Source organism: Onychomys torridus, chromosome 4 (genome assembly GCF_903995425.1).
Source record: "Onychomys torridus chromosome 4, mOncTor1.1, whole genome shotgun sequence".
Lineage (NCBI taxonomy): Eukaryota > Metazoa > Chordata > Mammalia > Rodentia > Cricetidae > Onychomys > Onychomys torridus.
The window spans coordinates 140180804-140208440 of NC_050446.1; the positions used below are offsets into that span (position 1 = coordinate 140180804).

The 27637-nt window shown below is 42.2% G+C and overlaps 1 protein-coding gene across 8 annotated transcripts in view; it reads right to left on the minus strand.

Annotated features, from left to right (window-relative positions):
* Cbfa2t2 (CBFA2/RUNX1 partner transcriptional co-repressor 2) overlaps nt 1–27637 on the minus strand; it is a 97063-nt gene that overhangs the window by 6852 nt on the left and 62574 nt on the right. For all 8 annotated transcript variants that reach the window (XM_036185048.1, XM_036185042.1, XM_036185041.1 and 5 more), the window contains 7 exons: nt 24759–25000; nt 19893–19982; nt 15368–15549; nt 14037–14290; nt 10378–10463; nt 7603–7798; nt 2251–2319 (listed from right to left, as the gene is read on the minus strand). In XM_036185048.1, coding sequence (XP_036040941.1) covers nt 2251–2319; nt 7603–7798; nt 10378–10463; nt 14037–14290; nt 15368–15549; nt 19893–19982; nt 24759–25000 — 1119 coding nt within the window. The remainder of the gene's footprint in view (nt 1–2250; nt 2320–7602; nt 7799–10377; nt 10464–14036; nt 14291–15367; nt 15550–19892; nt 19983–24758; nt 25001–27637) is intronic.

Consider the following 27637-nt stretch of genomic DNA (forward strand, 5'->3'; position numbering starts at 1 on the left):
CTATATCCTAGGCTAGCCTCAAACTTGTGGCAATCCTCCTGCTTCTGCTTCCTGAGCAGTGAGATTATAGGCATTCAGCTAACCACAGTATTTCTTCTTCTTCTTCTTCTTCTTTTTTTTTTTTTTTTTTGCCAGAGCTGAGGATCGAACCCCGGGCCTTGTGCTTGCTAGGTAAGCGCTCTACCACTGAGCTAAATCCCCAACCCCTTATCCACAGTATTTCTAAGGAAAAACAGTGAAAATAAGATGTACAGGAGTGAACATGAAACACATCTACATTATGTCCTTACAAGAGCTCACCCAGTGATGCACCTGTTAGGTACACATAGAAGTAGATGATGTATTAAGGCTGGGGAATACACCATCCATTTTCCTGTATATGATCAAGTACCCCAGTGGCTTAGGTGTCATCTCACATGTCAAAAGAGACTAAACTTTCAAGAAGAAAGGTGGTCAGCTCTACAAGGGGCAATATTTTGCATATCATATTTTCTAAAGGAAATGTGAACTCAGTTCTATACGAGGAGATAAGAAAGCAACTGGGAAGCTGGGTGTGGTTCAGCTGAGACAAGAGGCTCTTAATTTGTAAAGGGTACCTAGGAGGTGAGGAGTCGGGGTAGTCTGGGTATGTGGTAGAGGAAAACAGCAGCTTCACGCAATGAAATGTACAGACAAAAGGAGTGGGTAGGTGCCTGGAGGCATCCAGGCAAAAACAAGGGGACATTTGGACTGCCTGGTCAAGATCCCTCCCTCCTCTGACTCACCTTGCTTAGTTTGCTTAAGGGAAGACACTCCAAATGACAGGAAATTTAGCCCAGAGAATGTGAGTGTAAAACATCTCTTTGGAGTCCACAAGGAAACACAACCCAGACCCTAAGGGGATCCCTAATAGCTTGGCTCTTTCATAGAGTAGAGGCTCAAAGGAGCATTAATTATCTGTTCTAGATGCTGTTACAACTTCCTACAGAACTAATCCAGCCTTAAGAAAGTCCTCACCCACAGGTCAAAGACTCCAGAATTCCCTATTTCAAACATCTACACAGGCCCACTGCATAGCCTGGGTTATACAGAAAAACCCTGTTTCGAAAAACCAAACCCAAACTCAAATCTTGTCTTGAAAAACCAAAACCAAAACAAACAAAAAAGATTTATTTTTCTCATTTCTAAAAGTACTTCTAAACTGTTTTACATGGTAAAAATAACTATCTGTTTTGTTTTGGCATCAAATTATGAATTAACATGCCTATAATTTAGTTACTTTTGGAGATAAGGAAGGATGACGTTGACTTCAAGGCCAGCCTTGTTTAACTTAGTGAAACCATGCCTTAAAAAAAAAAGAAAGAAAGAAAGAAAGAAAGAAAGAAAGAAAGAAAGAAAGAAAAAGAAAAAGAACTGGTATGTACTAGAATATAGTTCAGAGGTACAAGATCTGCCACTATACTCAAGAACCTGCATGTACTCACTGTTGGTAACTATGTGCTAGTGAAACCTAACACACAGTAAACACACATTTAACCACAGAGCTGAAAACTCTTAGCTCTTGAATAGTCTTGGGTAAGCTAGAGACAGGAAAAGGAGAAGGAGCTGGGAAGATGGTTATGAGCACTCACTGCTCTTGCAGAGATCTATGGAGATGCTCAGTGGAGCCTGAGCTGTAAGCGTAAGACATGAATTTTGATCTGCAGAACCAACGTAAAGCCAGTTGTGAAAGCATGCATCTAACAATCCCAGTATTCCCATGGAGAGATCGTAAGCAAAAACAACTCCCAAAAGCATCCTGGCCAGCTAGCCTGGTGTTCCAAACAGGAAACAAGACACAGGTTCAAAAGAAGGTAGATAAAGGACTGATACTGAAGTTGCCCTCTGGCCTCCAAAATGTGCTACCCCAAACACAAGTAAACTTAAAAGAAAATCAGAATTCAGCAAAGGAGTGGTAGTGTGAACACAGTACACTAGCAAAGAGACCAAGCAGAAATAAACTCAACTTCATGCTTCAATGGAAACCAGGAGAAGGGCATGAAAAAGCCTAGAGGGACCCATTCCAAACTTCTGATCAGCCCAGGATCAGGCAGGCAGTTCCGTCCAGGAGATGTGCAGATCAGCCAGAGGGAGAACAGGAGAGGCAACAATTCCACAAGGAGGACGTTACGGACAATCAAAAGGCTGGTCACCAACCTTTCCCTAGGATATGGGCTCCCAACTTGCATAAACTAGTGAGTACAGACAGCCTACCAGCAGATAGATACACACCTGTTTTCTTCCAGAACTCCACAGGTACATATCCTGTTCCTGGCCTACTGGTGAATTCCCGCTGAGAATCTACACAAGAGAGATAAAGAGCAAGGAGTCAGAAGCTGTCTTTAACCAGTATTCAAAACATAAATTCTTATAAAGGTTAGGCAAATGTTCTAACAATAATCCCTAACCCTAACACAAAATTTCTTTTCAGACTTCTCATTTACCACCTAGATCCAACATGTATGCTTGTTTAATGCAAAACATATTCCAAGTAAGAGCTAGCTAGCGCCAAGAAGCCAGATGGTGGTGGTGGTGGAGGAGGCGTTGGAGGCAGAGCCTGGCGAATCTCTGTGAGTTCGAGGCCAGCCGGGTCTACAGAGTGAGATCCAGGGCAGGCTCCAAAGCTACACAGAGAAACCCTGTCTCGAAAAACCAAAAAACAAACAAACAAACAAATAAAAAACAAAACAAAACAACAAAAAGAGCTAGCTTCGTCCAATAACTGATGGCAGTGGATGCAGAGATCCTCAGCCAGGCCCCAGGTGGAGCTCCAGGTGTCCAACTGTCGAGAAAGAGGAGGGACTGTAAGAGCATGAATTGTTGAGCCCAAGATTGGAAAAACAGGGACAAATAGCCAAATGAATGGAAGCATATGAATTATGAACCAAAAGCTGTGGAGCCCCCAGCTGGATCAGGCCCTCTGGATAAGTGAGACAATTGAATAGCTTGAACTGTTTGGGAGGCATCCAGGCTGTGGGACCCGGACCTGTCCTTAGTGCATGAGCTGGCTGTTTGGAACCTGGGGCTTACATAGGGACACTTTGCTCAGCCTGGAAGGAGGGGACTGGACCTGCCTGTACTGAATCCACCAGGTTTAAATGAATCCCCAGGGGAGTTTTGGCCCTGGAGGAGATGGGAATAGAGAGGAGGAGATGGGGGGAAGGTAGGAGTGGGGGCGGGAGGGGGGAGGACAGGGGAACCCATGGCTGATGTATAAAATTAAAACACAAATAATTTAAAAAATGCCCCCCCCAAAATTAACCCTATTTATCTAGAAACACATTAGTTAGTATGTTTAAATGCTGTATGAGTATATATGCCCAAATCTTTCATTTATGAGAGGTATTACCACACATAACCTATCCTGTCATTTTTATTTTTCTTTAAAAGACTTATATTTAGCCTGGTAGTGGTGACACACACCTTTAATCCTAGTGCTCAGGAGGCAGAGGCAAGTAAGTGAATCTCTGTGAGTTCAAGGCCAGCCTGGCTGAGTTCTAGAACAGCCAAGGCCATATAGAGAAACCTTGTCTACAAAAAACAAAACAAAGATTTACATTAGATTTTTATTATGTATATATTGTGGGATATCCTATCCCTTTACACCATGTGAAGATGTATCACTGTGATTGGTTTAATAAAAAGCTAATTGACCAATAGCTAGGCAAGAGGTATAGCAGGGACTCCTGGACAGAGAGTGCACTGGGAAGAAGAAAGGGGGAGTCACCAGCCTGGCAGAGAGGGTGCAAGACATGCAGGAGGACAGGTAAAAGCCAGAAATCATGTGGCAACTCACAGATGAATAGAAATGGGTTAATTTAAGTTATAAAAGCTAGTGGGACAAGCCTAAGCTATAGGCTGAGTTTTTATAATTAATAATAAGTCTTCATGTCATTATTGGGGAGCCAATGGTCCCAACTAGAAATTCCAATTACATGTCTGAGTGTTGAGTCTGTATGAGTGCAGCTGCCTGCTTAAGTGAAATTCCCTGAGGCTGAAGTTACAAGTGGTTGTGAGCCATCTCAAGTCTTGCCCTCTAGAAGGTCATTTAGTGTTCTTAACTGCTGAGCTATCTCTCTAGCCCCTACCCTACCATTTTTTCCCTTCTCTCCCTCCCCTTCCTTTCAGACAGGATTTGTTTGTTTGTTTTGTTTTGTTTTTTTGGTTTTCCGAGACAGGGTTTCTCTGTAGCTTTTGGAGCCTGTTCTGGACTAGCTCTGTAGACCAGGCTGGCCTCGAACTCAGAGATCCACCTGCCTCTGCCTCCTGAGTGCTGGGATTACAGGTGTGCGCCACTGATGCCTGGCCCAGACAGGGTTTTATGAAGTTCATAATAGCAATTAACTTCGGAAACTCTTGTCTCTACTTACCAAATGTTGTAATTACAGGTGTGCACTAAGACCACACCTTTTTTTGGTGGTACTGGTAATGTTCTCAGGATTTAATAGGAGACACTGGAATCCATGAAGCACTACACGTACAGTGACTAGGATTTATCAAATTATTTTCATTTTGAAAGGGAGGTGTTGCCGGGCGGTGGTGGTGCACGCCTGTAATCCCAGCACTCAGGAAGCAGAGGCAGGTGGATCTCTGAGTTCCAGGCCAGCCTGGTCTACAAAGTGAGTTCCAGGTCAGCCTCCAAAGCTACAAAGAAACCCTGTCTCGAAAAAACCAAAAACAAACAACAACAACAACCAAAAAGAAAAAAGAAAAAAAGAAAAAGAAAAAAAGAAAGAAAGAAGGGGAGGTGTTAGTAATGACTCTGACAGGTCATAAAAATAGTAAGAACTGTCCTAGGCACATCAGACAATATGGTCATCCCCAGCTAGATCTGCAAGTTAGGGTGGTTTGTACAAAGCAGTGGCAGTTCACAGCAGTGTTTTAGTGAGTGCTTTTAGCCTGCACTCTGCCACCCCAGCTGTACACATTCACTCAAGGAAGGAATGTGTGACTGTGGATATTGATGCTCAGTCAAGGATCTCTAAGTTGCTTTAGGAAATATTTGTTAAGGGCTCATGTTTGTAAGGGAGACCTGAGAATTAGCCTCACTTGTTTTTTTCAAAGGTATGTGTGCAAGTGTAAGTTGTTTGTTTCCTGATATACCAGATATCCCATATAAAATGGTGCAAATTGATAGCTGGCTCAAGAGCCATGCCTGTCAATGAAGAGAGTAAGTGGCAGCCCTTAGCTATTTAGGATAGGACACACATTATTAATGCTGGCATCTCCTCAAAATTTTCTTCCAGTCCTTTTGAGACTAACAGCTGTCTTCTATGAAAAATGCTAGCACTGTCATAAGAAAAAATTTATTCTCTTTGATGAACATTTGGGAACTTTAAGTGGGTGGGTGGAGAAAGAGTGTGATCACAGATGGCCTGTCATTCAGCTGTGCCTTTGGATAGGGCACCTTTTCAGCTCCGGGGAGAAAGTGATGGAACATTCTGGGGGATAACTCTAACTTCCTGGATGTATCCTTGGGAGAAGAGCTACTCATCTCTGCTGCATCAAGATGAACAACCCAGCTTTGCCTAAGCTAATCTTTTGGAGGCAGCCACCAAGAAGTGGAGGGTAATTGAGGAAAGGAAGCAAAGCAGGGTGAAGACCATTGAGAAGGAATATGGTGAGTGCAAGCAAAGTACCTGGCTAGTTATAACAGTGACATATCGACGACCCGGGACTCTTTTTGTCCTCCCTTACTGTACTGCTGGGCCGAACCCAGGTCACTGCTCAAGCTAGGCGAGCACGCATCATTAAGCTACACCCTAGTCACCAAACTTTAGATGTCACCAGTGTTTCTGGCTAATAACTCCTTCTCCGCTGGAAGCCACACAAGCCTGAGTTTCCCCTACTCTTGCTCCTCTTGTCTTACCTCCTACCGACTGTTCTATATAGGGACTGGCCATAACAAAACGATGGGGAGGCTGTTCATGCTGTAATCTCAGCAGAGGCAGGGCTGAAGCAAGTTTGGGGTCAGTTGAACTGTGATCCTAACTAGTCTTAATCAATAAAAACCCGGAGTCAGATATCGAGGGTGAAAGCTAAAAGATCAGAAAAGCAGAGGAACAGCCCCTAGAAACTTCTTACCTTTAGAATCTTCAGACTGAATGGGGGTGATCCTATCTCTACCCACCTTATTTATATTCCTATCTCCACCTCCCTAGTGCTGGGACTAAAGGTATGCACCTCCTATGTGCTGGGATCAAAGGTGTGAGCCACCACCGCCCAGCTCTATTTCTCTTTTAGACGGGTTCAATCTCATGTAGCCCAGGGTGGTCTTGAACTCCTGATCTTCCTGCTTCCTTTTCCCAAGTGCTGGAACAAACCACCACTGCCTGGCCTCTATGGTCTAGCTCCACCTTCTGATCTCCAGGCAAGCTTTATTTGTCAAAACACAAACAATCAGGTAACAGTCAGCCTAAGCTATATAGTGAGAACACATCTCAAAAACCAAATCCAGGAAACAAACAACAAAGCCAAACCCAACAATAACAAAACTGTTTGATTGTATCCTTGTCTGATAATATTATACTGGTGGGTCTTGCTCTATCACCTAGAGGGAATGCTGCAGAATAGCAAAAAACATTGATGAACACAGGCCCTCCTTGATTTCCCCATCCAGTCTACTGTAATTCAACTGCAATGATATAGCCATAAGGCACAGGACTCAGAAAGCAGTTTCCAAGTGTGGCAGGTCTAGAGAAGTTCTGTGTTCCTTCCTCTAGGCCTTTTGCTTTGTATTTCTTCATGTGTGTCCTTTGTAAACAGATAAACTTGCTTCCCTGAGTCTGTGAGCAGCTTGAGCAAATCAATGAAAGCCAAAGAAGGAAATGTGGGAAGCATGGTTGATAGTCAGCAGGTCAGAACATGAATAAAGAACCTGGGGCGCCGGGCGGTGGTGGCACACGCCTTTAATCCCAGCACTTGGGAGGCAGAGCCAGCCAGATCTCTGTGAGTTCGAGGCCAGCCTGGGCTACAGAGTGAGTTCCAGGAAAGGCGCAAAGCTACACAGAGAAACCCTGTCTCGGAAAAAAAAAAAAAAAAAAAGAAAGAGCCTGGGGCTTGCAACCTGCATTTAATGTGGAGGGGAGGAGTCAGGAGAATGGTTTGATAGGTAAGGCCTTTGCAGCAGAGGCTAAATACCAGAGTTCAATCCCTGGAAACCACGTGGTGTATAAAGACTATTGAATATTGTAACTTATCCTCTGATATCCCCCAGTGCACCAATTAAAGAAAAGTAGCAAGAGTATAGTAAGACAGCTCAGTGGGTTGAGAGTGCTTGCTACCAAGGATGGAGAACTAAGCTCAATCCCTAAAACTAACATGGTGGGAGGAAATAACCAACACCCTCCACAAACATGACACACAAACACACACATAGACAACTAAAAATATGTAGTTAGGCATGGTGGTGCATACCTTTAATCCCAGCACTTGGGAAACTGAGGCAAGAGGACTGAGGCCAGCCTAAGCTACATAGTAAGCTTTTTACAAAACAAATCAAACAATGCTACAGAACAAACAAAAATAATAAACTCAGATTTGATGTTTTAAGTGGAGTGAAAGGCTACCTCTCTATATCCTTACCATTGCTGAGCGAATCTGTGCTCCCGGGGCTGTGCTGTCTGGAGACCAGCTCAGTCCCAGTTTTCCTCATCTCTGTGTTTTCATTAAATCGCCTTTTCCAATAGTTGAGTTCTTCACGATCAGATTCCTGACAGCGCCTCAGAACCGCCATGGAGCGCCTTGTTTTCTCTACCATTTCCATAATGCAGTTCAGGGCCTGAACCAGAGAGAAAGTGAGGCACAGATAAGAAATTTAAACAAGCCGGGTGGTGGTGGCACACGCCTGTAATCCCAGCACTTGGGAGGCAGAGGCAGGTGGATTTCTATGAGTTCGAGGCTAGCCTGGTCTACAGAGCAAGATCCAGGACAGGCACCAAAACTACACAAAGAAACCCTGTTTTTGGGGGAAAAAAAAAAAAAAGAAGAAGAAATTTAAACAAGAACAATGAAGATCAAGGATGGACAAACATCACAGGACTCATAGATTTTATAACCGTAGGAATAAAGTTTACATCTCAGAGTCATCCTTTTTTAAAAAATTTAACAACACTTTTTATGTATGTATGTATGTATGTATGTATGTGTGCATGCATACAGTGTTCTGCCTGTATGTCTCTGTATGTCTGCCTGCAGGCCAGAAGAGGGCACCAGATTTCATTACAGATGGTTGTGAGCCACCATGTGGTTGCTGGGAATTGAACTCAGGACTTCTCTCCAGCCCCCAAAGTCATTCTCATACCTTGTTTTTCTTTATTTATTTTATGTGTATGAGTGTTTTGTCCACCTATGTGTTGTCCTCAGAGATCACAGGAGGGAATAGGACCTCCTGGAACTAGAGTTACTGATGGTTGTGAGCTGCCATGTGGATGCTGAGAAGCAGATCCCGGTCTTCTGCAAGAGCAGCAAGGGCTCTTAACCACTGAGTCATCTCTATAATCCCTCTTACACCTTGTTATTTTATATAAACAGCTATCTTTTCCTATCCGTGGAGGTACTGGTTCTAGAACCCTCTGGGAACACTAAAAAAGTCACAAGCACTCCAATTCCCTTATATAAAATGTGTGAAATTTGCATACAACCCATGTACATCTACCCACATACTTATGTCACTTCTAGATTAAAGTACCTAATGATTTTTTTTTTTTTTAAAGGACTTTTATATAGGCTAGCAAGATGGCTCAAAAGATAAGGAGTGCTTGCTGCCCTCTGGAATTTACAGGGTGGAAGAGAGAATTGACTCTGGAAGGTAGCTCTCTGACCATCACATTCTCACTGTGGCACAACATACCACCACACATACACACACAAAATAAGTATTTTTTACAAAAGAAAAACTACTGGTCTGTAAGCTAACAGCTCAGCGAGTAAAGGAACTTTTCACCAAGCCCAAGTACCTAGTATCATAAGATAAAGCTAAATGTTTTTATAATGATACAATCTGGAGTTGTCTCTGTGACAGATGCATGCATGCACGAATGCACTACCCCCTAGGTAAGGGACCAGGGTCAAATGATGATGAGGAAGATAGTACAATGATATCCACATCTGAGGTAAGCCACAATGTGCTATTTTAAAGTAGGCAGTACCTATTTTTAGAGAGAAGGGATGCTCTCCTCTGATGGGAAAGAGAACCTGAATCTGTATCAGTAAACTAATTCTAATTTGGATTTGTCTAACTTTCCATGCGCCATACTCTATGTATTATTACAAATGCCAGTCTTTCTTTCTTATCTTTTCTTTTTTTCTTTTGAGACAGGGTTTCTCCTTGAACTCAGAGATCCGCCTGGCTCTGCCTCCCAAGTGCTGGGATTAAAGGGGTGTGCCACTGCCCCCCCATTTTAAGGAGAAAGATTACATAATTTTAGTACGTGAGTATGTTTGTGTGCACATTCCATGGCCTATGAGTGAAGTCAGAGGACAACTTGTGAGAGCTGGTTCTTCCCCTCCACCCTGTGGGTCTTGGGAATCAAACTCAGTTTCTCAAGCCTGGCAGCAAGTGCCTTTGCCCACAGTCCTTCCACTGAACCTTATTTTTAAGAAGAAAAAAATCAAGGCTAAATGTAGATGTGTGTAGCTTACTCAGCTCACAAAGGCACTAAGTGGCAAAGCTGGAACCTTTGCTTTAACCATCTAGTACGTGACTACTTGGTTTACGAACTGGAGAGATCAAGATCAGCCTATCACCAAGATTTAGGAGTGACTCTGCAGCAAGTGGTGAATAAGCCAACTTCTGTTAAAAAGTAAGATCTACTTCAGGCGGGCAGTGGTGGCACACGCCTTTAATCCTAACACTCGGAGGCAGAGCCAGGTGGATCTCTATGAGTTTGAGGCCAGCCTAGTCTACAGAGGGAGATGCAGGACAGGGAGATCCAGTTTTGGATTAGACAAATCCAAATCTACACAGAGAAACCCTATCTCAAAAAGCAAAAAAACAAAACAAAACAACAACAACAACAAGTAAGGTCCACTTCAAGCACACATGGACTACTAGTAACATTAAGAATTAAATGAGCTGGATGCAGTGGTGCATGCCTGAATAGGAAAGTGAAAAACAAATGTGGGTGGGCAAAATGGTTAGGAATGTAAATGGCTGCCAAGCCAGAAGACAAAATAGTTGTCCTCTGAATCTCCACATTCAAGTTATGGCTCGTACACAAATGTGCATTCATGCAAGCATTCATGTGCACACAAATATACAACAAACCCACAAATGGACAAATAACAAAAAGCAAGACAAACTATAAAGATTTATAAGTAATAAGGACTTAGCGAAATTAAACATGCTGAGATTCTTACATGGTCAAGATGTTTCCATTCATCAGCCCATTCCCTTTCTGTCAAACGGTGGTCTACCAGCTCATCTTGATAGCCTCCATTCAGACCTATTAGAAACAAGGGATTACATTTAAAGAATACAGAGCAACTGAATTCTAACAAGTGTACACATAGTTGTGTCAACTTAGAGCACACTACTAAGGGAGTAAGTTAACATATCTGGTGTGAGACCTACAAAATGACACAACCATTAATGTTAAGCAATAAAGAGTTAGTATTCAGATCAAATACCTCCAGGGACTAAAGTCTAGCTCAGTGATAGAATGCTTAACTAGTACACTCTAGGCCACTAGGCCCTGAGTTCCACTGGCAGCACTTTTGGGGCATGACTCCCAAACTCTTAACAACTCAATTTTAAAGACAAGAAAAACAATCACAGCAGGTTCTATCAGAAAGGAAATACCTATCGTTCATAAACATCTAAGTTGTCAGGGACTAAGTCCCTTTCCTTTGTTCACATTAGCATTTCATCGCCCACATTCTGGAAAATGAAACGTCAGGACTGCTCTGTTGGGTTGGGTGTCTGTGGTGGTCTGAGTAAGAATGGCCGCAGGCTCACGTATTTGAGTGCCTAGTCACAGGGCAGCACTACCTGAAAGGATTAGAAGGTCTGTCACTGGAGGTGGGCTTTTTTTTTTTTTTTTTTTAAGATTTATTTATTTATTATGTATACAGTGTTTTTGCCTCCATGCCAGAAGGGGGCATCAGATCTCATCATAGACAGGTGTGAGCCTGAATTGAACTCAGGACCTCTGGAAGAACATGCCTCTGTGCCATCTCTCCAGCCCTGGGCATGGGATTTGAGGTTTCAAAGGCTCATGCCAGGGCCAATGGCTCTCTCTTCCTGCTGCCTTCAGATCCAGACCTCTCCAGCACCATGTCTGCCTGCATGCTTCCATGCTTCCTGCCATGCTAATGGACTGAACCCCAGGAACTGTAAGCCAGCCCCAATTAAGTGCTTTCTTTTATAAGAGTTGCTGTGGTCATGGTCTCGTATACTACACAGACTATAGATCCTAATAGTACAGATCTAAGGTAGGCTATAGTGTCTACAAATTTCATTCTAGGAGAGTAAAGGGAGGGGCATGTGGTGGTTTGATGAATGCAGACCAGTATAACAGTATAGACATTTTCTAATAGGTCTACGGAAACAAAGGAATCTTTGATGAATCTGGTGGATTCATCATGGTAGGCGACCAACAATTTCAAAGTTCACTTCCGGATGTAAATATACATTTTCTAAAATTATGAGAAATACAAGTAAAATCAAACAAAATACAGTTATACCTAGTGTCTTAGGGTTGTTGTTGCTGTGAAGAGACACCATGACCACAGCAACTCTTATAAAGAAAATATTTAATTGGGGTGGCTCTCTTATAGTTTCAGAAGTTCAGTCCATCATCATCATGGTGGGAGCATGGTGGCATGCAAGCAGACTGGGTGTTGGCTACATCTTGATATGCAGGCCACAGGAAGTCAACTGACAGTCATGCTGAGGTAATCTTGAGCAAGAGACCTCAATGCCCACCCCCACAGTGACACACTTTCTCCAACGAGGCCACACCTCCTAATAGTGCCATCTCTTTGGGGGTCATTTTCTTTCAGATCACCACACCTAGCTTTCACTATTCTTCTCTCTCAAATGGGCAGAAATTATGTATGAATGTGGTGATAATTGTGTTCCCCAATATATTGTGAACACTAAACTTATCTGGGATTAACAGCCAATAGATATAGAGGCTAGAAAATGGTGGCACACACGCCTTCAATCCTAGCATTCTGAAGGCAGAGATCTGTCTGGATCTCTGTGAGTTCAAGGTCACACTGGAAACAGCCAGGCATGGTGCCACACACCTTTAATTCCAGGAAGTGATAGCAGGAAGCAGAAAGGTATATAAGGCGTGAGGACCAGGAACTAGAGCCTGGTTAAGCTTTTAGGATTCTAGCAGCAGTTCAGCTGAGATCCATTCAAGTGAGGCTTCCAGTTTGAGGAAATGAGATCAGCTGAGAAGTTGTTGAGGTAAGGTTAGCTGTGGCCTGTTCTGTCTCTCTGATCTTCCAGCATTCACCCTAATAACTGGCCCAAGGTTTGTTTTTTTGTTTTTGTTTTTGTTTTTCGAGACAGGGTTTCTCTGTAGCTTTGGAGGCTGTCCTGGAACTCGCTTTGTAGACCAGGCTAGCCTCCAACTCACAGAGATCCACCTGCCTCTGCCTCCCAAGTGCTGGGATTACAGGTGTACGCCACCACCGCCTGGCCAAGGTTTGTTTTTTATTAATAAGACCTTTTAAGATTCATGTTACAAAAGAAGAGAAAAAAATCAATAGCAAGCCTAGTCTTAAAAAGAATTTAATATCATTGTTTATGTCTTTGTGTGTGGATGATGATGATGATGATGATGATGATGATGGTGATGACTTTCTGGAGTTAACTGTCTCCAGGAATCAAACTCAAGTCCCCAGGCTTACATGGTAAGTACCTTTATTCACTAGGCCATCTTGCTGACCCCCAGCCTAGTTTTTAACAAACAAAAAGGCATGGGAGAATAAGAACTGGACACCAAGGATGGTATATCTCATCACCTGCTGCCGACATAGCCAACCTCAACATCAGGCAGTTTAGGAACTGAATCTTGTCAAGGCCACTTACTAGCTATGTTACAGTGGATACAGTTGCTCTGATCTGGAAAGACAGAATCAAATGATGTAGTGCTAACTGAGACTCAGAAATGCATGGAGACAATGCTCTCAGTGGCCTTCACCACTCAGTAAGAACTGCATGAAGCCCTAGTGAATTTTATGCCTAGGTCAGAGTGGGAAAGTCAATGTGTTCCCCACAAGGTACCCCTAGCAAATGGAATGCAAAAGAAACTCTACAAGATGGCAGCCATTTGTTTCGTTTTGTTTTTCTGCCCGATAGATGCTGAGGAATTAAAATCCAAAGATTCATCTACAAAACAGAATGTGACAAAAAGCTGTTTTCAAAACTTATCTCAAATTAAGACTCTGGGTTTTTTTTTGTTGTTGTTTTTTGTTTTTTTAAGACAGGGTTCCTCTGTGCCTTTCCTGGATCTTGCTGGGTTTTTTAAATGGGAGTGTTTATTCCTAAATTTAATAGTTCCATAGGCTTATGCTTCAGGCATTTCAAACCGAACAAAAGAGCAGAGAATAATGTTATCTTCATTCATTTCAGAAGTTATTACTCTTCAGCTCAAGAGCCCAAGCAATATCCATCAGATTGCACATGTGGCACCAAAGCACCTCTAACTGGCCTAACCCTAACCTTAACCCTCATGGTAAATCACGCTAGCCTCAAATTTGGAGTGTTTCTTCTGACCGCTAAGATTATAGAAGTGTGCCACCATGCCCAGCCCTTTATTTTTTGTCTATAGCACAAGTTAGCTCAAACTCCTTATGTAGCTGAGGATGACCCTGAGCTGATCACTCTCCTCAGCCTCTATAGTATTAGAATTACAGGCATGCGCCACTAAGTCTAGCTGCTAACGTCATCGTATCAACAGAAAAAGGCAATGATGGTATTATTTGGCTTTATCACTGAATGGGAAAGCAATCCACAGATTTCCTCCAATTTAAAGCACTGTTGTGCAGCTGAGATCACTTACTAAGGTTGTGGTGCCTCTCACGAACTTCTCGGTGTTCTAACATCTTGTTGGGCTCCCGATACAGGTGAGAAGTTGCAATGTCTTCTAAAGTATAGTGCTGAAGAGGTGGTGGGGTAGGATGGAACTGGCCCCCAGGATTCATGAGGGGCACAGTGAGGGCAGGACTGTGCCGGGGAGCAGGGCTGATAGTACACACTCTCTTGGCAGGTGGTTCAGGAGGAACTGTATCTCTTTCAAAACTATTCTCTTCCCTCCTGTAGAAGAAGCAGAAGTGCTTGTAGGAGCCTGTCAGGAAGAGTTCATGTTAACATCCCTACCAAGTCTCAGAACACCTGCTCCTTTCCAGCAACTCACCTCATAGGAAACCTAACCTTCAGATACTATGCACTTTCCAAAGCAGGAATATGGTTCTTTATTTTTGGTGCTGCAGCCCATATGCTAAGCACATGCTTCACACTGCTACACTCCCAGCCCATCAGTCCATATCTCAGTATGTTCCCCAGATGTTCCTCAGCCAAACTCCAGAGGTCTGACGACTTCAGTACCTTTGCAGGAGCTGTGACTCCTGGTGTGTGTTCCCGTACTCAGCTCAGAAACAGTTTAACAAGAGGCATGAACTAACTGTCCTCAGGGCAGACACAACCTGTAAATGTTTGTTTATTCCAGCGTGAAGAAGAGAGGTCCAGTAAGCAGAACCATCTAATTATGACACAGGACAGGAGAAACTGGATATGTACGACAAGGTTTGACCAAGTTTAGGAATGCTGAAGGTCAAATTCGACTTTATAGGGGTGAGTAGCTGGGAAGAAAACTGCCTCTGTGATTTGGCGGGGTTTTAGTCACTCAGCTTCAACTGTAGTCAGCTTCCTATTGTTCACAATACTGGTTCCTCAACAACTCATGCATTATTGTGGCACGATTATATTATTCACAGTCACAACCTGAGACTTGTCATGAGCAGAGTCTTCACTCGGCTTGTGGAGCCGTAGAGGACGACAGTAAAGGACAGACTAACATTTGCTTTAGTGCTGCTGCTTACCAGATGTGAGGGCCCCACACATCTGGTAAAAGACATCTTTTTTGCTGGTGGTTGAATGAGACAGAGCGAGGGACTGGGTGTTCCATTTCTGGAGCAGTGACCCTGTCTAAACTCTAGGCAAAGCTCCTCAGCAGGAATGTGTAGTGAGGCACCCGGAGAGGTGTTGTGACAAAGGAAAACTGATCTTGGAAAGTCTAAGACATTATCTGTCCACAAATCAACAACCAAACCCTCATTCTTTTAAAGCAAAGAGCAACTCCAGGAAAACAGAACAGATCTCTTCTCTGCTCACCTTTCTGGACTGGGCCTCTTCCCATTTCCATGAACCTCCATAAGCAGTTCAGAAGAGTCAGCAGGAGATGCAATACTGGTGTTGAGCAGAAGGTGCTCGTGCTGAGCCAAGTACTGGGATGGGGTCTGCTTGGCAGCCCTGGCACAGTGCAGCAGTTCTCGCTGCAGCAGGGGCAGGTTGGCCTTGAAAAGAAAGAGGCAGTTTTCCCATCTGCTGAGCCCTACCTACAGGGATTAGCATCTCAATGAGATCTCACAGCCCAAAGGCCCTCTTTGCTTTCTCCTTCCAACACTAACTAGTAAAGTGACATCATCAAAGCACTAAAGGGGCATTTTTATTTGAGTCACTGGTTGGTCTGTTTCTTCCCCCAGGAAGAGGTCAATCCTCTTAAAGAGACTGTATCTTAGTTACTTCTGTGGCCTGATACAGAGCACAATAAAGGTTTGTCGAACACAGAATTTAAAAACATACATTTTTCTTTTTTTCTTTTAAGCTGTCTTTTATTTTGAATTGTGTGTTTTTGTTTAGGTATGTGAGTGCAGATGCTGGAGCTGGATTACAAGGGGTTGTGAGTCACAGCACTATTGGTGCTCAGCACCAGGCCCAGGTCCTCTACAAGAGCAACAAGCCCTCTGCCATGGGCTGTCTCTCCACCCTAATACATAGATTTCCAGCAAGGGTTTTTCAGTCTGGGAAGTAGGACTAAGGCCAAATGCAGACACGGCAAACACTTTATTGCTAAACTGCACCTCCAGCACCCAAAATACATATTTTCTTGAAGACTAGCCAGTTAGAGAATTACTATTGCCTAAAAAGGAGAATTACAGGCCCTGGTTTCTCTCTTCTGAACCACAACCCTACTCCGATGGTGGCACTCAACCTTCTCTTAGGGGAGAAGATTCTAGAATCTGGAAAGATTTTGGAATCCTAGAAACTAGGATTACTCCAGAAATGCAGTTCTGAAGAGGAGTGTTGGGAGTAACATCATTTGGAAAAGGAAAATTATGTTCTGCTATTTTTCCTTTTTATACTGAGGAAACTTTTGGTAGATAAAAAACAAACAAATTGGGCTGAAGAGATGGCTCTAGTTAAAAGCACTGACTGATCTTCTAAAGACCCAGGTTCAATCCTCAGCACCCACATGGCAGCTCATAACTGTAACTCCAAGATCTGACATTCGATCAAATAAAAATAAATAAATTGTAACAAACAAACCCACAAAAATTCTGTATACTTTTAAACTTCAGAATTCTAATTATTTTTCTATATATCAAAAAGCCCCCCCCCCCCCAATTTAAACAATTCAGGAAGAGCCTATATCTTTACCTCAAGGGACAAATGAGCAAATGAAAAGTTTTAATACATGCAAGCAGTCACCCCCTCACTGAGGGTTAATTTAGCAGGCACCATAATTAGTGGCTGTTTAAAGCAGAAATAAATTGACGAAACCTCAAATGCTAGCCAAAAAGCTGCTGTAACTACCTACCTCATGCTGTTTTCCAAATAACATAGTTAAGACTAGAGAATCTGACAATATGAAACACTTCTGAAGTCTGCTCTAGAATCTCAATCTTACAACTGTAAAAACTTAATTAAAAAAGAACACATGTCAGATCTTTACATGTGTGACATGTGTCCTTTGGTGAATACAGGAAAAACATAGCTAATTATGTTCTCTTAACACAAATCTCATAAGTTGTTTTCTGATTCAGGAGTCTCGGGGAATAATTGTCTATAGATTCAGATATAAAGAAAAGACAAGACGGGCGGTAGTGGTGCATGTCTTTAATCCCAGAACTCAGGAGGCAGAGGCAGGCGGATCTCTTTGTGAGTTCGAGGCCAGCCTGGGCTACCAAGTGAGTTCCAGGAAAGGCGCAAAGCTACACAGAGAAACCCTGTCTCGAAAAACCAAAAACAAACAAACAAACAAAACACCACATGTTGTGTGAGATTTGTTCAAACTAGTTGTTCAAACTAATCTTTCACTTCCTTTGAGCTATTAACTATGTAACTTAAAAGTAGCTGATATAAGTAAAAATAGCTGTTATATTTGACATGAATTGTTTCTGGGAGAGAGCCACCTTAGAATGAATTTTGTGTTTCTAGCAGTACCCAGCTCAATTCTTCACTTAAATACATCAAATGACTTTAAGCTTCAAGGAGAGAAAGTTCCAAAACAAAACAAGCAGAGCTTCTTTACAATCAATGAATGCACTCTAAACCGTGAAGCTCTTGGGGCTGGAAAGATGCTCACACTTAAAGAGCACTGCTCTTCATCAAGTTAAATTCCCATCACCCATTATCAGGAGGCTCAAAACCAGCAGTGAAGCCAGTTCCAGAGGATCTAACACCCAACAATCACATGTAGATATACACACAGACACTCATATAAAATTATTCCAAGTTGTAACACTCATTAAAATGAGAAATTGATCCAGATTAATGCTACACAATGTGGAACCATGATTAAATATAGACCAAGGACCATGCTCCCCACATTCAACAAAAAACATGGTTCTAAAGAGAAGCAGAGATATAGTGGCACACACCTTTAGTCCCAGCACTAGGGAGGCAGAGGCGTGTAGATCTCTGTGAGTTATCGAGGCCAGCCTAGTCTACAGAGTGAGTGTCAGGACAGCCAGGGCTACACAGAAAAAACCCTGTCCCAGAAACATTGACAAAACAAAAAAGTCTTTTAGAATGTATCTCTCCATTTCTGAGATGGCAAAAATCATCATTAATGGTGGCAAGTACTTCACACAAAAGCTCTAGTCCTTTAAGGGCATCAAGAGCAGGAACTACCTATTGCTATAGGATTTGTGTTCTGGGGTAGATAAGAATTCTGAATTTGTGTGTTTTGGTGCCATGCCACATTTTTTCCTTATGCTCCTTATTTGTCCCTCAATCCCTTCTCAGATACTACATATATTAGCAGAGTAGAAAAAGCAAGAGCAAAGTTACAAAGACTAACTAGACCACTGAGATGCACCGGGAAGATATTTTCCCCCCATACCTACCTCAGTTGTATGAGAGAAGGCCAGTAGGAAAAGAAACAGCCCTCAAATAGCATCCACGGCAGAAATGGATGAGCCAAATAACAAACTCTTTTCTCCTAGCATTCTAGGCTAGATTTTCTATCCTCTGCTGTAACTGGGTGATACCATGTGACTAAGTCCTAAACAATGAAGAGATAGAGACACAGGGAGTCATAGACAGACAGACACAGGTGCCAATCTCAGACCTGGCTCCTTCAAAGTCCTGTATATGCAAGCATTCTCTCTAGCTTGCTCTCTCTATCTCACCCCTCAGTCATCAGTTAACTGAATTTGTACGCAATCATCTAGTAAGCCACAGGTTGAAGATTTTGGAATTTTCCTCTGTCTCTAGTCTTGAATGATGTTGAGGAGAAAGGTCCTCACTCCCAACTCCTTTTACTAGACTGTTTTGTATGACTAAGGAATACATCAATTTATTAAACCACACACACATAAAGGCTTAACTCTGCTGTGAAGAGCATTAGTGGGACACTGCTAAAGCAAATACAAGGTCTGTATGTTAGGCACCCAGTGCTGTCCTAGTGCTAACGGGCTCTGGACACAATTCCTTGAGAAAGGCCTTGTTTGGCATGCCTGAAGCCCAAAGTTGGGTCCCTTGTATTAAGAAAAAATAAAATTCTTGATTTGGAAATTTAGATGTATCACATCTACAGCTCTCTTTAACTTCAGAAAAAAAAAAAGCAAACAGTTATAAAATGATACTGTTTGGAAAACTGGTTTGAGACTGTATCCTTTTACAGTTTATCTGTGAGCATGAAATTACTTCAAAATGAAAACACTTTTAAGAAAGTAAGCATGGTAATTTAGAACCGCGTGCCCAAAAGGTATGTTCCAGGAAACAATTAATTCTAGAGGACATGAATTAGACTGTATTATCTGGAGTTTGAGGAAACACAGCCACTGCCTTCTTATATCTTCCTGAAACAACTGCACAGGTCTCTTTGTAAAGAGTCTCCAAGTCTCAGATAACACATACTTTCCATCTTCAGACCACATCCAAAAGATGGAGTGGTAGTTCCTCCTCTTCCACAAACTTTCACAGTTCAATCCTTTCTTCTCTCCTTATTCCTTTACTTGCTCCTGCATGCTACCTATAGTGTTTGTAAACAGAAGTCATTCAAAACAGCCGGCAGCGGCAGGGGCGGCAGCGCACACCTTTAATCCCAGCACTCAGGAGGCAGAACCAGGGAGATCTCTGTGAGTTCAAGGCCAGTCTGGGCTACAGAGTGAGATCCAGGACAGGGACCAAAACTACACAGAGAAACCTTGTCTTGAAAACAAAAACAAAAACAAAGTAAGGAGGAAATCATTCAAAACACTGCAGTTCTCATCATCTAAGAGGCTAATTTACATACTGTTTACTCCCAGCCCCAGATAAAACAAAGACATGAAACTGCAGCAAGCTGCTCTGAGAGCATGGATCTTGAGGAAATGCTGATGATAAATCATAATGAAGGACTCTGAATTACCTTGAGAAACGGAATCACAAATGGACGAAGAGGAAAGTTTGTAGCCTCTTGGAGCTTGCAATGGAATTCTTCAATTGTCACTGTTGAGTTCTGAAAAGACAAATAATGTTCAACATACAAAACTGGGCACAGCAGCAAGAAGTGGATTAAATGTATGGAAAGACCAAAGGAATGATGTAAAGTTTTGCTATGGATGGACAAAGTGATACTACAGATTTGTAGCAGAGAATAAACGACGCAGGCCAGAGGCCCAAACTCAAGGCTGCATGTTTGGACAAAACAGGGCAGATTGCATCTCAGAGGAATGAGCCATCATACCAGACTGCCTTCAGTCAACCGTTAAATCACAAAAAGCATAACTATTTCCTTTTTGTTTAGTTTAGTTGTCTTTCCCACCTCTAGAGAATACATCCAGCAAGAAAGCAGACTACAAGATTTTTTTGTATTGTAATAGTACCATGACTAAGTGGGTAAAGGTGCTTACTACCAGACCAGAGTTCTATCTGATTGTCCTCTGGCTTCCATGCATTTACAGTGGCACAAGTGTACACTCACATCAGATAAACATCTTTTTTTTTTTTTAAATCTATTTGCTTTGATTTTTGAGACAGAGCCTCACTATGTAGTCTTGGCTGGCTTGAACTCAAGAGATCCTCCTGATGCCTCCAGCGTGTAAGAAATAAAGGCATGCACTACTACATCTAGCACTAAACATAGTAATTATTTTAAAAGGCTCAGAAGTGGTTATTTTTGGGAGACAGAAAATTCAAAGGGTAGGATGTCAGGAGATTTAGTCTCAAGGGAACATCTACAATGGACTAACAAGATAAAGTGCATGGACAGAGATGGTCCCCCACACTTTGTTTGGTGGGAACAGGATCTCTCTATGGCACTGAGGCTGGCCTGGAACAGCTTACTGAATGCCAGAATTATAGACACACAAAACTATGCATGGCTTTACAATTTTCTGAGATAAATTATAGTCTAACAAAGTTACAAAAACAAATTAGAGGGGATGGAGAAATGGCTAAGCAGTTAGACACACTGGTTCAATTCCCACACCCACACGATGGCTCTCAACCAGCTGTAGCTCCAGTCTTTGTTTTTTTTTTTTTTTTTTTTTGGTTTTTCGAGACAGGGTTTCTCTCTGTAGCTTTGGAACCTTTCCTGGATCTCGCTCTGTAGACCAGGCTGGTCTCAAACTCACAAAGATCTGCCTAACTCTGCCTCCAAGTGCTGGGATTAAAGGCGTGCGGTGCGCCACCACCGCCTGGCACTTTATAACTTTTTTAAGCTACCAAAAGAAACTTAGAAAGGTTACACACAATGGGCCATTTCTCTAATCTTCACTGTTAACATCTTATGAAACTCACACTGATACAGTGTAAACCAAAAAAGATTTATTTTTGTTTAATGTGTATGAGTTTTGACTGCATGCATGCACATGTAATATGTGTTTGGTGCCTATGGAGGCCAGAAGATGGTGTCATAACCCTGGAACACACCCATACCCATGCATACACTAAATAAATACAAGTAAAAATAAATATTTAGAAAAAAAGGAAAAGAAAAGCCAGGCCTTCATGAAAGAGCAGACTATTAGCTGATTTGAGAATGTGGATGGCAAAACTTGTACAATGAATGATATAAAACTTGCCCTAACTGAAAAGGTAGAAGCGCAATAATCTAGTGTTTCATACAGGGCAAATGGATAAGCAAAATGTTGTATACACAGATAACAGAATATGCCTTAAGCTTTAGAAAAACACTTTCAGCCTGGCATGGTGCCTTTAATCCCAGCACTTGGGAGGCAGAGGGAGGGGATCTCTGAGAGTCTCTGAGCCAGCCTGGTCTACAAACTGAGTTCCAGGACAGCCAGGACTGTTACAGAGAAACCTTGACTCAAAAAATAAAACAAAACAAAAATCACATTTATTACATCACTATAGAACCATAAAAAAGTTTGGGGTGTAGCTCTGTTGGTACAGTGTTTGTCTGGTGTATATGAAGACCTGACTATGATCCCTATACCTCCTATACTGAACATGCTAGTACAGGATTATAATCCCAGCACTAGAAAGGTGGAGGCAGAAAATAAGTAGTTGAAGGTCATCTTCAGCTACACAGTGAGTTTAGCTGGGGCTACATGAAACATAATCTAGAAAAACCAAACAGAGAAAATAGTTCTCAAGATGAATGGTGGTGATGGTGGTGGTGGTGGTGGTGACAGAGATGCCACAACCATGGCAATGCACTGCACTAGAATCCTATGGGGATAAAACAGGCTCTCATACCACTAAGGGCCACAGACACAGCAAATGAGAGCTGAGGAAAACCAACTCAACACAAGCAAAAGAGATCCTGAGGATGTAACACACTCTTCTGGTTCTTTGAGAACTACATAATTGCATTTGTGGCAGTATGCCACAGACATACATGTGAAACACCCACACATATAAAATAAAAATAAATAAATTCTGGAACACACCTTTAATCCCAGCACTTGGGAGGCAGAGGCAGGAGGATTTACAGAATGAGTTCCAGGACAGCCAGGGCTGTTACACAGAGAAACCCTGTCTCGAAAAACAAAAACAAAACAATAATAAATTAATTAATTAAGATGTTCCCATTGTTTTCTAGTTATTCATTCAGTCAGTTATTGGGTGGCTATCATATGCTATACTAGATGCAGAAGACATTGTTCTTAGTCAGGATGGGATTCACAGGTTAGCCAGGAGAAAGTGTTTAAGAAGCACTGAGACAGCAATAGATGATTTCATTGGCTGTTCCATTCCTAACTCAAACATTGGCTCCTTACAAGAGACAGCTGCAGAGAACCTGCAAGAAATGTACGACCCCCACACCTGTAACCCCTGCACTTGGGAACATCTCAATCTCATAGTGAGCATGAGGCCAGCTGGGCTACGTGAGACTGTCTCAAATAAAACCAAGCAATCCCCCGCCTTCCAAAAAAATAAAAAATAAAAAATCCTGGAGCTGAAGAGATGGCTCAATGTTATGAGTACTGGCTGCTCTTCCAGGAGACCTGAATTCTATTCTCAGCACCCACATGGCAGCTTACAATGGTCTGTAATTCCAGTCCCAGGGAACCAACACACATGCTTTCTGGTATCCTCTGACACTGCACACATGGTGCGCATATATGCACACAAGCAAAACACTCATACAACAAAAATAAACTTTCATAAAAAGGTTAGTCTCAGTTTAATAATGCTAAGTATTCTATAATAGTTTAAATTCTGACTAATAAGTTGGTTTTTGCTAAATAAATAAACGCACAGAATAAAACCTCACACTTCCTCTAAGTGATAGAAATGGCTCGTTGTTACTGTTTGTGGTTATGCTAAAACATGGGGTTCTATGGAAGAGGAGCTAGGCATGTGCGGTCCACAAGGCCCACCACAGTCTGAGTCTTTACAGGACTCAGGCAGAAGCACCGCATACATCTTCTCTGCTTTGGGGACAGTGTGTCTGTGTGATCATGAAAGGGGAGAGCATTAACAAAGCTGGCACATGGATTCCTCCAGAGTCTGCCCATGTACATCTCCTTTACGATCTGCCTGTCTATTTATATTATGTCTCTGGAATAAATGTTAGCTGTGAGCACCACCATATGCCAATCTGGAAAAGGAACCAATCTACAAACACAGGGCAGTATTAGGGACCACTGACATACTGCCACAAACGTAAACAATTCAAATGTTTATCAAAAGCCAAAATGTATAAACTGTGCTATAATAAAGCAGTACAACAAAATGATTTCATGCCTGAAATCCTCCCACTAAGGAGGTAGAGGCAGGAGATCAAGAGCTCGAGGTCCTAGACTACACAGAGTTCAAGACCAGTTGCCCTACATAAGACCGTTTGTTTTTGTTGGGGATAGGGTCTCATACACTGCCTTGCTGAACTGAAACTATGTAACTTAGGATGATTTTGACTTCTGATCTTTATGCATAAATACCCAGAGTACTGGAATTGTACCCAGGACTGTGGACACTAGACAAGTACTCCTACCAACTGATTACATGTACTGCCCTCCAAAACCCCAGGGGTTTTCCCTAAGTTATATTTTGAGAGAAAATGCAACTTTAAGGACTAGTACAATAATTCAGCTTTTCATCATAAAGAGAAGTTAACATGTGGGAAAGAAAACAATGCTTTTATCAGGAGTGGATCTTAAGAGTATTTCATTTGGAAACACTGAAAACTGAGAGCACTTCCCTTATAAATTGAGAATATTCAATCTCACCCGGATGACAACATAGAAAGTTAATCCTTTATAAGCAGGCTCACTCAATATAGAAAGAAAAACTAAAGAAACTATGCACATGGAGCTGAACAACATAACTGCATAGAAACTATTTATTTAGAGCATTAAATTTCTAATTTTACAAAATATTGTTTTGCAAATTAAAATTGTTTTGCAAATAGTGTACCAGCTACCGAATATGCTGACATACAACAACCTTCTATAACCTGGTTGAACTTTAGCAGGCCTGCGGAAAGCTGTTGAAGATGAAGCCAAAGCTGCTTACTGGAATTAAATCCACACCTTAGATAAGAAGACACATTATAGATTCTTTGGAAAATAAATACTGCTATAAAACTGATAATTCAACAGTTTTTAAAAATTTGCTAAACAGGGGTTGGGAATTTAGCTCAGTGGTAGAGCGCTTGCCTAGCAAGCGCAAGGTTGTTCGGTCCTCAGCTCCAAAATTTAAAAAAAAAAAAAAAAAAAAAAAAATTGTTAAACAGCTAATGTAGTCCTTAATATCAACATGGTTTGGGAATGAGCAGGAATATCATAACTTCTTAGGCAGCTGGTGAAGGTAAAGCCATACTTACCACCAGTGCTAGAACAAGAGTCCGAACCTTCTCCCCAATCTCAGGTGAGATGTCATTGCCAAACTGTTGCAGAGTAGTGAGAAAGCGTTTCAACTTGCTGAGCTGCCGAGCACCACAAGTAGCTGGCAACTGTTGATTTGTTAGTGCAGATGATGTGGAAGAGGCAGGACCATTGCTGAATCTCTGTGGTGGTGATGGGGCACCATTCAGGGTAGGAGGGGAATGGTTGATGCCATTGCTTACTAAAAGAAAGCCAGAAAATAAGAAGACTCAGTTGAAGCACAGAACGTAAGAGTCTTTGCTGACTTCTTCACCTTTACGGTCTCTTTTTCACTACTCATTTGAATTCTGTAAAATTATATAAAAACTCACTCCAATCAATGATATTGCTGTGTACCAAGATAGACTGTCAAGAAAAAATGGCAACAGAATATTGTACAAGTGTTAAAACCTAAGTATGATGATATGTGCTTGTGTTGTAGTCAAGACTAGTAGAGGGCTGCAATGGGAAAACTGTATATGCCCAGGAAAAGGAGGCTAGCCTTAGTAACATAGCAACATTTCATTTAAAGCAAGCAGGTAGGTAGGTAGGTAGGTAGGTAGGTAGGGAGGGAGGGAGGGAGGGAGGGAGAGAGAGAGAGAGAGAGAGAGAGAGAGAGAGAGAGAGAGAGAGAAAGATGGAGTGGGAGATGGGAAGGCAGGGTAGAGAAGAGAACATGGGAAAGATAACTAACATTAAAGTAACATTAAAGGCCTTTTAAAAAGGTCATATAGGGGTTGGGGATTTAGCTTAGTGGTAGAGCGCTTGCCTAGCAAGCGCAAGGCCCTAGGTTCGGTCTTCAGCTCTGGGTTCAGTCCTCAGCTCTGGGTTCGGTCCTCAGCTCCCCCCCCCCCCCCCAAAAAAAGTCATATAAAAACTTATTGTAAAGCTGGGTGGCAGCAGCAGTGCACGCCTTTAATTTCAGCACTTGGGAGGCAGAGGCAGGTGGATCTCTGTGGTCTACAGAGCCAGTTCCAGGACAGGCTCCAAACCCTGTCTTGAAAAACCAAAAACAACAACTTAATATTATAGAAGCTTCACACATACACACACACACACACACACACACACACACACACACACACACACACTTCAAATGGAGATGCTCTATGATGAAGGAACAAGACCCCAACTACATAGCTGATACTACCAAAGAAAACTGGATAACCTCTTTTTGAGCTGTTGGAGTCCCAGAGACCATCCCAACCCCAAACATTACCCTCCAGAACTTGTCTTTAAAACCCTACTGCTGGAGACACCAATCAGCCATCAAACATGGAGAAATCTAGCTTGTACTTAACTAGAAGCTTCATCCCTACTGACTAGTGATCAGAATGTTAAAGAGGTGCTATGCATGCTACCAGAGGAGAAAATAGAAAATAAGTCAGTCTTGAATCCAGCTATGAACTATGTGAGGTACAATAAAGACCTGTTTGGCAAGACATGCTCACTGGCATAAATACTATAGGAGTAACCAACCACTTTTTGAATGGATTTAAGGCCTGCTCCACAAGATAGAACCTGTATCTGATAACTGTCAATGAGGCCAAGAACCTATGGCTAGATGAGTCAGTCATAAAACCTAAGGGAAAACCTACTATTGTTATTTGTTAAATGGACATAGCAATAAAACTTCTAATGATTTATTTCTACATGCATAGATAAATGCATCACTAAACTCTCACCAGAGAAGCTTCTTCATGCAGCAGATGGCTGCTAACACAGAAACTCCCAACTGGTCAACATGCATAGAAAAAGAGACTTCAGCTGGGTGGTGGTGGTGCACGCCTTTAATCCCAGCACTCAAAAGGCAGAGACAGGCAGATCTCTGTGAGTTGGAGGCCAGCCTAGTCTACAGAGCGAGTTCCAGGAAAGGCGCAAAACTACACAGAGAAACCTTGTCTCGAAAAACCAAGAAAGAAAGAAAGAAAGGAAGGAAGGAAGGAAGGAAGGAAGGAAGGAAGGAAGGAAGAAAGAAAGAAAGAAAGAACGAACGAACGAACAAGAGACTTCAGAAGACTATAAGATCCAGAGATGGTGGACATCTTCAAGGAAACAGTGTTTTCCACATACAATAAGGTAGATGCACATATTAACTTATAGAGATTGACTCTGAATGCATGCACAAGTTCAGGCCAAACAAAATTTCAGCATGGAAGAGGAGATGGGCACAAAGTTGTCGTGTCCCCTACCCTACCCATGAGAAGCTATTGGCATTTGATTCTTTTTGTTGTTATTGTAGTTGTTGGTGGTTGTTTTTCCAGACAGAATTTCTCTGTAACAGCCTTAGCTGTCCTGGAACTCACTCTGTAGACCAAGCTGGCCTAGAACAAACAGAGATCCCCTGCCTTTGCCTCCCAATGCTGGGATTAAAGGCATAAGCCACCACACCTGTCGACATTTGATTGATTCTTGCTGGGAGAACTGGAGTCAGTTTTCCTCAATGTAGTGATACAGAGTGTATCCAAACCACACTCCAGGGCAGGTCCCACACCCAGTAGTAGTCAGCCAACACAAACTAGACTGGAAAGGAGAAGCGGAAGAGGAGGACAGGGTGAAACAAGAGAGAAAGAGAAGGAGAGAGAGAAGATAAAGTTGAATAGGTGGGGGGAAATCTGAGGTACTGGGGACAGGGATGAGTAAGATCAAATATATTGTATATTGTAAAGAATAAATAACATTATTTACAAAGCAAACAAGCAGACACAACACATTCAATCACTGTAGAGTACAATGAATAGGAAAAAGTAAGCTACAGTAATGCCCACATGTAATCCCAACACTTGGGTTCAAGGACACCTGGCTATTGTGAGCTCCTTTTGCAAAAAAAACCATAGGC